Source organism: Oncorhynchus keta, chromosome 19, assembly GCF_023373465.1.
Source record: "Oncorhynchus keta strain PuntledgeMale-10-30-2019 chromosome 19, Oket_V2, whole genome shotgun sequence".
Taxonomy (NCBI): Eukaryota; Metazoa; Chordata; class Actinopteri; order Salmoniformes; family Salmonidae; genus Oncorhynchus; species Oncorhynchus keta.
Window position 1 is genome coordinate 1,179,985 of NC_068439.1, and position 10,300 is coordinate 1,190,284.

At 51.9% G+C, this 10,300-nt stretch overlaps 1 protein-coding gene across 1 annotated transcript in view; it reads left to right on the forward strand.

The window, feature by feature from the left end:
- Positions 1-10,300, forward strand: part of LOC118378104 (protein spire homolog 1-like) — a 49,478-nt gene that overhangs the window by 33,505 nt on the left and 5,673 nt on the right. The window contains exons 5-6 of the mRNA XM_052471752.1: positions 664-691; positions 9,571-9,725. Coding sequence (XP_052327712.1) covers positions 664-691; positions 9,571-9,725 — 183 coding nt within the window. The remainder of the gene's footprint in view (positions 1-663; positions 692-9,570; positions 9,726-10,300) is intronic.

Below are 10,300 nucleotides of genomic sequence, written 5' to 3' on the forward strand. Positions count from 1 at the left end.
CAACATTTTGGTTCTGTTCCCCGAACCTCTGATGTGTGTTGTATTTTACTAAAGTAAATTTCACCCAAAAACAATCTGATCATAGTGGCAGTATTTCTGTATTTTTAAAGTTATAGATTGCTGACATGACAGCCCGTTTGGTACTATATCAACAATGGACCAAAGATACCAAAAGTAGAGTTTGTGGAATTTTTGTTCAAAGACGTGCTTCAGAATTTGTGACTACGAAGTATTTTTCAAACCTCCCGCTTTGGGCTGGATGTAGCAACGTATAGTTCATACGTGCAGAATTACTGTCTAACCTCACGAAATCTCTAGTTTGAAGTGACTGTTTTTCTGGGAGCTGTGCTGCACCATATTTCCTACATTTTCCCCACATAGGCCAGCCCTCTTAGGAATTCGAGTTCTAGCCAATGAGCTTCAGCCCTTCACCATTTTGAGTGACAGCTAGCAAGATGCCCACGCACACACAGCAGAACAATGACGTATCTGTACGCGTGTGTGTGTGTGACGTACTACTCAATTTTCGTTGACCACTTTTGGCACTTAAACACTTCAGGACAACTGGCGAAAGAGTATACAAAAGTACTGGAAAATCTGTTAACATTAATCAGAATGAATGAGACTTGTTGTGTGACTGAATATTTCTCTCTCTCTCTCCAGGCCTGTGTGCTCTCAGTGCTGTAAAAAGGTGAGCCTAAGTCCTCCTCGTCCACCCATTGACCACACTTGCCCTTTAATTGTTGACAGATTAGATGTTCAGATCCTCTATATATCTGACCCTCCTGACTCTGTCCCGTTGTTTCCAGGAGAGACTTCCTCCCTCCTGACTCTGTCCCGTTGTTTCCAGGAGAGACTTCCTCCCTCCTGACTCTGTCCCGTTGTTTCCAGGAGAGACTTCCTCCTGACTCTGTCCTGTTGTTTCCAGGAGAGACTTCCTTCCTCCTGACTCTGTCCTGTTGTTTCCAGGAGAGACTTCCTTCCTCCTGACTCTGTCCTGTTGTTTCCAGGAGAGACTTCCTTCCTCCTGACTCTGTCCCGTTGTTTCCAGGAGAGACTTCCTCCTGACTCTGTCCCGTTGTTTCCAGGAGAGACTTCCTTCCTCCTGACTCTGTCCTGTTGTTTCCAGGAGAGACTTCCTTCCTCCTGACTCTGTCCTGTTGTTTCCAGGAGAGACTTCCTTCCTCCTGACTCTGTCCTGTTGTTTCCAGGAGAGACTTCCTTCCTCCTGACTCTGTCCCGTTGTTTCCAGGAGAGACTTCCTCCCTCCTGACTCTGTCCTGTTGTTTCCAGGAGAGACTTCCTCCCTCCTGACTCTGTCCCGTTGTTTCCAGGAGAGACTTCCTCCCTCCTGACTCTGTCCCGTTGTTTCCAGGAGAGACTTCCTCCCTCCTGACTCTGTCCTGTTGTTTCCAGGAGAGACTTCCTCCTCCTGACTCTGTCCTGTTGTTTCCAGGAGAGACTTCCTCCTGACTCTGTCCCGTTGTTTCCAGGAGAGACTTCCTCCTGACTCTGTCCCGTTGTTTCCAGGAGAGACTTCCTCCTGACTCTGTCCCGTTGTTTCCAGGAGAGACTTCCTTCCTCCTGACTCTGTCCCGTTGTTTCCAGGAGAGACTTCCTTCCTCCTGACTCTGTCCCGTTGTTTCCAGGAGAGACTTCCTCCTGACTCTGTCCTGTTGTTTCCAGGAGAGACTTCCTTCCTCCTGACTCTGTCCCGTTGTTTCAGGAGAGACTTCCTCCTGACTCTGTCCTGTTGTTTCCAGGAGAGACTTCCTTCCTCCTGACTCTGTCCCGTTGTTTCCAGGAGAGACTTCCTTCCTCCTGACCCTGTCCCGTTGTTTCCAGGAGAGACTTCCTTCCTCCTGACTCTGTCCCGTTGTTTCAGGAGAGACTTCCTTCCTCCTGACTCTGTCCCGTTGTTTCCAGGAGAGACTTCCTTCCTCCTGACTCTGTCCCGTTGTTTCCAGGAGAGACTTCCTTCCTCCTGACTCTGTCCCGTTGTTTCCAGGAGAGACTTCCTTCCTCCTGACTCTGTCCCGTTGTTTCCAGGAGAGACTTCCTTCCTCCTGACTCTGTCCCGTTGTTTCAGGAGACTTCCTTCCTCCTGACTCTGTCCTGTTGTTTCCAGGAGAGACTTCCTTCCTCCTGACTCTGTCCTGTTGTTTCCAGGAGAGACTTCCTCCCTCCTGACTCTGTCCTGTTGTTTCCAGGAGAGACTTCCTTCCTCCTGACTCTGTCCTGTTGTTTCCAGGAGAGACTTCCTCCCTCCTGACTCTGTCCTGTTGTTTCCAGGAGAGACTTCCTCCCTCCTGACTCTGTCCTGTTGTTTCCAGGAGAGACTTCCTCCTGACTCTGTCCTGTTGTTTCCAGTAGAGACTTCCTTCCTCCTGACTCTGTCCTGTTGTTTCCAGGAGAGACTTCCTTCCTCCTGACTCTGTCCTGTTGTTTCCAGGAGAGACTTCCTTCCTCCTGACTCTGTCCTGTTGTTTCCAGGAGAGACTTCCTCCTGACTCTGTCCTGTTGTTTCCAGGAGAGACTTCCTCCTCCTGACTCTGTCCTGTTGTTTCCAGGAGAGACTTCCTTCCTCCTGACTCTGTCCTGTTGTTTCCAGGAGAGACTTCCTCCTGACTCTGTCCTGTTGTTTCCAGGAGAGACTTCCTTCCTCCTGACTCTGTCCTGTTGTTTCCAGGAGAGACTTCCTTCCTCCTGACTCTGTCCCGTTGTTTCCAGGAGAGACTTCCTTCCTCCTGACTCTGTCCCGTTGTTTCCAGGAGAGACTTCCTCCTGACTCTGTCCTGTTGTTTCCAGGAGAGACTTCCTCCTGACTCTGTCCTGTTGTTTCCAGGAGAGACTTCCTCCTCCTGACTCTGTCCTGTTGTTTCCAGGAGAGACTTCCTCCTGACTCTGTCCTGTTGTTTCCTTCCTCCTGACTCTGTCCTGTTGTTTCCAGGAGAGACTTCCTCCCTCCTGACTCTGTCCTGTTGTTTCCAGGAGACTTCCTGACTCTGTCCCGTTGTTTCAGGAGAGACTTCCTTCCTCCTGACTCTGTCCCGTTGTTTCCAGGAGAGACTTCCTTCCTCCTGACTCTGTCCCGTTGTTTCCAGGAGAGACTTCCTTCCTCCTGACTCTGTCCCGTTGTTTCCAGGAGAGACTTCCTCCTGACTCTGTCCCGTTGTTTCCAGGAGAGACTTCCTCCTGACTCTGTCCCGTTGTTTCCAGGAGAGACTTCCTTCCTCCTGACTCTGTCCTGTTGTTTCCAGGAGAGACTTCCTTCCTCCTGACTCTGTCCTGTTGTTTCCAGGAGAGACTTCCTTCCTCCTGACTCTGTCCTGTTGTTTCCAGGAGAGACTTCCTTCCTCCTGACTCTGTCCTGTTGTTTCCAGGAGAGACTTCCTTCCTCCTGACTCTGTCCCGTTGTTTCCAGGAGAGACTTCCTCCTGACTCTGTCCCGTTGTTTCCAGGAGAGACTTCCTTCCTCCTGACTCTGTCCCGTTGTTTCCAGGAGACTTCCTTCCTCCTGACTCTGTCCCGTTGTTTCAGGAGAGACTTCCTTCCTCCTGACTCTGTCCTGTTGTTTCCAGGAGAGACTTCCTTCCTCCTGACTCTGTCCCGTTGTTTCCAGGAGAGACTCCTCCCTCCTGACTCTGTCCCGTTGTTTCCAGGAGAGACTTCCTCCTCCTGACTCTGTCCTGTTGTTTCCAGGAGAGACTTCCTCCCTCCTGACTCTGTCCCGTTGTTTCCAGGAGAGACTTCCTCCTGACTCTGTCCTGTTGTTTCCAGGAGAGACTTCCTCCCTCCTGACTCTGTCCTGTTGTTTCCAGGAGAGACTTCCTCCTGACTCTGTCCCGTTGTTTCCAGGAGAGACTTCCTCCTGACTCTGTCCCGTTGTTTCCAGGAGAGACTTCCTCCTGACTCTGTCCCGTTGTTTCCAGGAGAGACTTCCTCCTGACTCTGTCCCGTTGTTTCCAGGAGAGACTTCCTTCCTCCTGACTCTGTCCCGTTGTTTCCAGGAGAGACTTCCTTCCTCCTGACTCTGTCCTGTTGTTTCCAGGAGAGACTTCCTTCCTCCTGACTCTGTCCTGTTGTTTCCAGGAGAGACTTCCTCCTGACTCTGTCCTGTTGTTTCCAGGAGAGACTTCTCCCTCCTGACTCTGTCCTGTTGTTTCCAGGAGAGACTTCCTTCCTCCTGACTCTGTCCCGTTGTTTCCAGGAGAGACTTCCTTCCTCCTGACTCTGTCCCGTTGTTTCCAGGAGAGACTTCCTTCCTCCTGACTCTGTCCCGTTGTTTCCAGGAGAGACTTCCTTCCTCCTGACTCTGTCCCGTTGTTTCCAGAGACTTCCTCCTGACTCTGTCCTTGTTTCCAGGAGAGACTTCCTCCTGACTCTGTCCCGTTGTTTCCAGGAGAGACTTCCTTCCTCCTGACTCTGTCCTGTTGTTTCCAGGAGAGACTTCCTTCCTCCTGACTCTGTCCTGTTGTTTCCAGGAGAGACTTCCTTCCTCCTGACTCTGTCCTGTTGTTTCCAGGAGAGACTTCCTTCCTCCTGACTCTGTCCTGTTGTTTCCAGGAGAGACTTCCTTCCTCCTGACTCTGTCCTGTTGTTTCCAGGAGAGACTTCCTTCCTCCTGACTCTGTCCTGTTGTTTCCAGGAGAGACTTCCTTCCTCCTGACTCTGTCCTGTTGTTTCCAGGAGAGACTTCCTTCCTCCTGACTCTGTCCTGTTGTTTCCAGGAGAGACTTCCTTCCTCCTGACTCTGTCCCGTTGTTTCCAGGAGAGACTTCCTCCCTCCTGACTCTGTCCCGTTGTTTCCAGGAGAGACTTCCTCCCTCCTGACTCTGTCCCGTTGTTTCCAGGAGAGACTTCCTCCCTCCTGACTCTGTCCCGTTGTTTCCAGGAGAGACTTCCTCCCTCCTGACTCTGTCCCGTTGTTTCCAGGAGAGACCTCCTCCTCCTGACCTGTCCCGTTGTTTCCAGGACTCTCCTGACTCTGTCCTGTTGTTTCCAGGAGAGACTTCCTCCTCCTGACTCTGTCCTGTTGTTTCCAGGAGAGACTTCCTCCTGACTCTGTCCCGTTGTTTCCAGGAGAGACTTCCTCCTGACTCTGTCCCGTTGTTTCCAGGAGAGACTTCCTCCTGACTCTGTCCCGTTGTTTCCAGGAGAGACTTCCTCCTGACTCTGTCCCGTTGTTTCCAGGAGAGACTTCCTCCTGACTCTGTCCCGTTGTTTCCAGGAGAGACTTCCTCCTGACTCTGTCCCGTTGTTTCCAGGAGAGACTTCCTTCCTCCTGACTCTGTCCCGTTGTTTCCAGGAGAGACTTCCTTCCTCCTGACTCTGTCCCGTTGTTTCCAGGAGAGACTTCCTTCCTCCTGACTCTGTCCCGTTGTTTCCAGGAGAGACTTCCTTCCTCCTGACTCTGTCCCGTTGTTTCCAGGAGAGACTTCCTCCTGACTCTGTCCCGTTGTTTCCAGGAGAGACTTCCTTCCTCCTGACTCTGTCCCGTTGTTTCCAGGAGAGACTTCCTTCCTCCTGACTCTGTCCCGTTGTTTCCAGGAGAGACTTCCTTCCTCCTGACTCTGTCCCGTTGTTTCCAGGAGAGACTTCCTCCTCCTGACTCTGTCCTGTTGTTTCCAGGAGAGACTTCCTCCCTCCTGACTCTGTCCTGTTGTTTCCAGGAGAGACTTCCTCCTCCTGACTCTGTCCCGTTGTTTCCAGGAGAGACTTCCTCCTGACTCTGTCCCGTTGTTTCCAGGAGAGACTTCCTCCTGACTCTGTCCCGTTGTTTCCAGGAGAGACTTCCTCCTGACTCTGTCCCGTTGTTTCCAGGAGAGACTTCCTTCCTCCTGACTCTGTCCTGTTGTTTCCAGGAGAGACTTCCTTCCTCCTGACTCTGTCCCGTTGTTTCCAGGAGAGACTTCCTTCCTCCTGACTCTGTCCCGTTGTTTCCAGGAGAGACTTCCTTCCTCCTGACTCTGTCCCGTTGTTTCCAGGAGAGACTTCCTTCCTCCTGACTCTGTCCTGTTGTTTCCAGGAGAGACTTCCTTCCTCCGGACTCTGTCCTGTTGTTTCCAGGAGAGACTTCCTTCCTCCTGACTCTGTCCCGTTGTTTCCAGGAGAGACTTCCTCCTGACTCTGTCCTCCTGACTCTGTCCCGTTGTTTCCAGGAGAGACTTCCTTCCTCCTGACTCTGTCCCGTTGTTTCCAGGAGAGACTTCCTTCCTCCTGACTCTGTCCCGTTGTTTCCAGGAGAGACTTCCTTCCTCCTGACTCTGTCCCGTTGTTTCCAGGAGAGACTTCCTTCCTCCTGACTCTGTCCCGTTGTTTCCAGGAGAGACTTCCTTCCTCCTGACTCTGTCCCGTTGTTTCCAGGAGACTTCCTTCCTCCTGACTCTGTCCCGTTGTTTCCAGGAGAGACTTCCTTCCTCCTGACTCTGTCCCGTTGTTTCCAGGAGAGACTTCCTCCTGACTCTGTCCCGTTGTTTCCAGGAGAGACTTCCTTCCTCCTGACTCTGTCCCGTTGTTTCAGGAGAGACTTCCTCCTGACTCTGTCCCGTTGTTTCCAGGAGAGACTTCCTCCTGACTCTGTCCCGTTGTTTCCAGGAGAGACTTCTCCCTCCTGACTCTGTCCCGTTGTTTCCAGGAGAGACTTCCTCCCTCCTGACTCTGTCCCGTTGTTTCCAGGAGAGACTTCCTTCCTCCTGACTCTGTCCTGTTGTTTCCAGGAGAGACTTCCTCCCTCCTGACTCTGTCCCGTTGTTTCCAGGAGAGACTTCCTCCCTCCTGACTCTGTCCTGTTGTTTCCAGGAGACTTCCCCTCCTGACTCTGTCCCGTTGTTTCCAGGAGAGACTTCCTCCCTCCCTGACTCTGTCCCGTTGTTTCCAGGAGAGACTTCCTGACTCTGTCCTGTTGTTTCCAGGAGAGACTTCCTTCCTCCTGACTCTGTCCCGTTGTTTCCAGGAGAGACTTCCTTCCTCCTGACTCTGTCCTGTTTCCAGGAGACTTCCTCCTGACTCTGTCCCGTTGTTTCCAGGAGACTCTGTCCTTGTTTCCAGGAGAGACTTCCTCCTGACTCTGTCCTGTTGTTTCCAGGAGAGACTTCCTTCCTCCTGACTCTGTCCTGTTGTTTCCAGGAGAGACTTCCTTCCTCCTGACTCTGTCCCGTTGTTTCCAGGAGAGACTTCCTTCCTCCTGACTCTGTCCCGTTGTTTCCAGGAGAGACTTCCTCCTGACTCTGTCCCGTTGTTTCCAGGAGAGACTTCCTCCTGACTCTGTCCCGTTGTTTCCAGGAGAGACTTCCTTCCTCCTGACTCTGTCCCGTTGTTTCCAGGAGAGACTTCCTCCCTCCTGACTCTGTCCCGTTGTTTCCAGGAGAGACTTCCTCCCTCCTGACTCTGTCCTGTTGTTTCCAGGAGAGACTTCCTTCCTCCTGACTCTGTCCTGTTGTTTCCAGGAGAGACTTCCTTCCTCCTGACTCTGTCCTGTTGTTTCCAGGAGAGACCTCCTCCCTCCTGACTCTGTCCTGTTGTTTCCAGGAGAGACTTCCTTCCTCCTGACTCTGTCCCGTTGTTTCCAGGAGAGACTTCCTTCCTCCTGACTCTGTCCTGTTGTTTCCAGGAGAGACTTCCTTCCTCCTGACTCTGTCCTGTTGTTTCCAGGAGAGACTTCCTCCCTCCTGACTCTGTCCTGTTGTTTCCAGGAGAGACTTCCTCCCTCCTGACTCTGTCCCGTTGTTTCCAGGAGAGACTTCCTCCTCCTGACTCTGTCCCGTTGTTTCAGGAGAGACTTCCTCCTCCTGACTCTGTCCCGTTGTTTCCAGGAGAGACTTCCTCCCTCCTGACTCTGTCCCCGTTGTTTCCAGGAGAGACTTTTCCCTCCTGACTCTGTCCGTTGTTTCCAGGAGAGACTTCCTCCCTCCTGACTCTGTCCCGTTGTTTCCAGGAGAGACTTCCTCCTCCTGACTCTGTCCCGTTGTTTCCAGGAGAGACTTCCTCCTCCTGACTCTGTCCCCGTTGTTTCCAGGAGACTTCCTTCCTCCTGACTCTGTCCCGTTGTTTCCAGGAGAGACTTCCTTCCTCCTGACTCTGTCCCGTTGTTTCCAGGAGAGACTTCCTTCCTCCTGACTCTGTCCCGTTGTTTCCAGGAGAGACTTCCTTCCTCCTGACTCTGTCCCGTTGTTTCCAGGTGAGACTTCCTCCTGACTCTGTCCCGTTGTTTCAGGTGAGACTTCCTCCTGACTCTGTCCCGTTGTTTCAGGTGAGACTTCCTCCTGACTCTGTCCCGTTGTTTCCAGGAGAGACTTCCTCCTGACTCTGTCCTGTTGTTTCCAGGAGAGACTTCCTCCTGACTCTGTCCTGTTGTTTCCAGGAGAGACTTCCTCTGACTCTGTCCTGTTGTTTCCAGGAGAGACTTCCTCCTGACTCTGTCCTGTTGTTTCCAGGAGAGTCTTCCTTCCTCCTGACTCTGTCCTGTTGTTTCCAGGAGAGACTTCCTCCCTCCTGACTCTGTCCTGTTGTTTCCAGGAGAGACTTCCTTCCTCCTGACTCTGTCCTGTTGTTTCCAGGAGAGACTTCCTTCCTCCTGACTCTGTCCCGTTGTTTCCAGGAGAGACTTCCTTCCTCTGACTCTGTCCCGTTGTTTCCAGGAGAGACTTCCTTCCTCCTGACTCTGTCCCGTTGTTTCCAGGAGAGACTTCCTCCCTCCTGACTCTGTCCCGTTGTTTCCAGGAGAGACTTCCTCCCTCCTGACTCTGTCCCGTTGTTTCCAGGAGAGACTTCCTCCTCCTCCCCGTGAGGAGACTCTGTCCCGTTGTTTCCAGGAGAGACTTCCTTCCTCCTGACTCTGTCCCGTTGTTTCCAGGAGAGACTTCCTTCCTCCTGACTCTGTCCCGTTGTTTCCAGGAGAGACTTCCTTCCTCCTGACTCTGTCCCGTTGTTTCCAGGAGAGACTTCCTTCCTCCTGACTCTGTCCCGTTGTTTCCAGGAGAGACTTCCTCCTGACTCTGTCCCGTTGTTTCCAGGAGAGACTTCCTCCTGACTCTGTCCCGTTGTTTCCAGGAGAGACTTCCTCCTGACTCTGTCCCGTTGTTTCCAGGAGAGACTTCCTCCTGACTCTGTCCCGTTGTTTCCAGGAGAGACTTCCTCCTGACTCTGTCCTGTTGTTTCCAGGAGAGACTTCCTTCCTCCTGACTCTGTCCTGTTGTTTCCAGGAGAGACTTCCTTCCTCCTGACTCTGTCCCGTTGTTTCCAGGAGAGACTTCCTTCCTCCTGACTCTGTCCTGTTGTTTCCAGGAGAGACTTCCTCCCTCCTGACTCTGTCCCTGTTGTTTCCAGGAGAGACTTCCTTCCTCCTGACTCTGTCCCGTTGTTTCCAGGAGAGACTTCCTTCCTCCTGACTCTGTCCCGTTGTTTCAGGAGACTTCCCTTCTCCTGACTCTGTCCCGTTGTTTCCAGGAGAGACTTCCTCCCTCCTGACTCTGTCCCGTTGTTTCCAGGAGAGACTTCCTCCCTCCTGACTCTGTCCCGTTGTTTCCAGGAGAGACTTCCTTCCTCCTGACTCTGTCCTGTTGTTTCCAGAAGAGTCTTCCATCTAAGCCGTATGCCAACCTGTCCATCTCCTCGCTGGGATCTACTACCACCATCCTACCCAGGGAGGAGGCTGGAGGGACATCAGCCTTGGACACCCCAGAGAAGCCCTCGTCCAGCCAGCGCCTGCGCCGGACTGTCTCCAGGTACACAATAACATCATTATTGGTCTTTGGGCTTAGGGGTGTGACGAATAACATTTATACTGCTCTTCCTTTTATTTAAGTTATTATTTAAAAAATCACAATTCAATTATGGTCCTGAGCATGACCACTAGGGGCAGTACACTTCAATCTACCTCAGTCCTGACTACCTTCAAGACAGAGCAGTGCCCCACCCACTCAGCAACGTTGGTATTAATGCTGGTTCTCTGCTGTGTCCCCTCTCCATGTTCTCAGTGGTACATGGGACTTCATGTCCCACTTCTCATCAATGTTCTCCTTTGTTTGTTGTTGTTTGAGAGCTTGTGCTTTGTACTTGCAGAGCAATCCTTGTACAATTTGTCCACCAGGGCTGTCAGTTCTTCAACATGGTATCTAGTAGTCTGGTTCTAGATATGCCATATGGGTGTTAGAAGCAGACCTATTCTACCCCCTAGTTACATTACATCATTCCAGTGACAGACTGGGGGTTGATTGACTCCAATGTTGTCCTGAGAGAACAACCAAACCAAATGGATGGTTGAATTGACTGATTTCAGTTAAAACCTTGTTACTCAGAA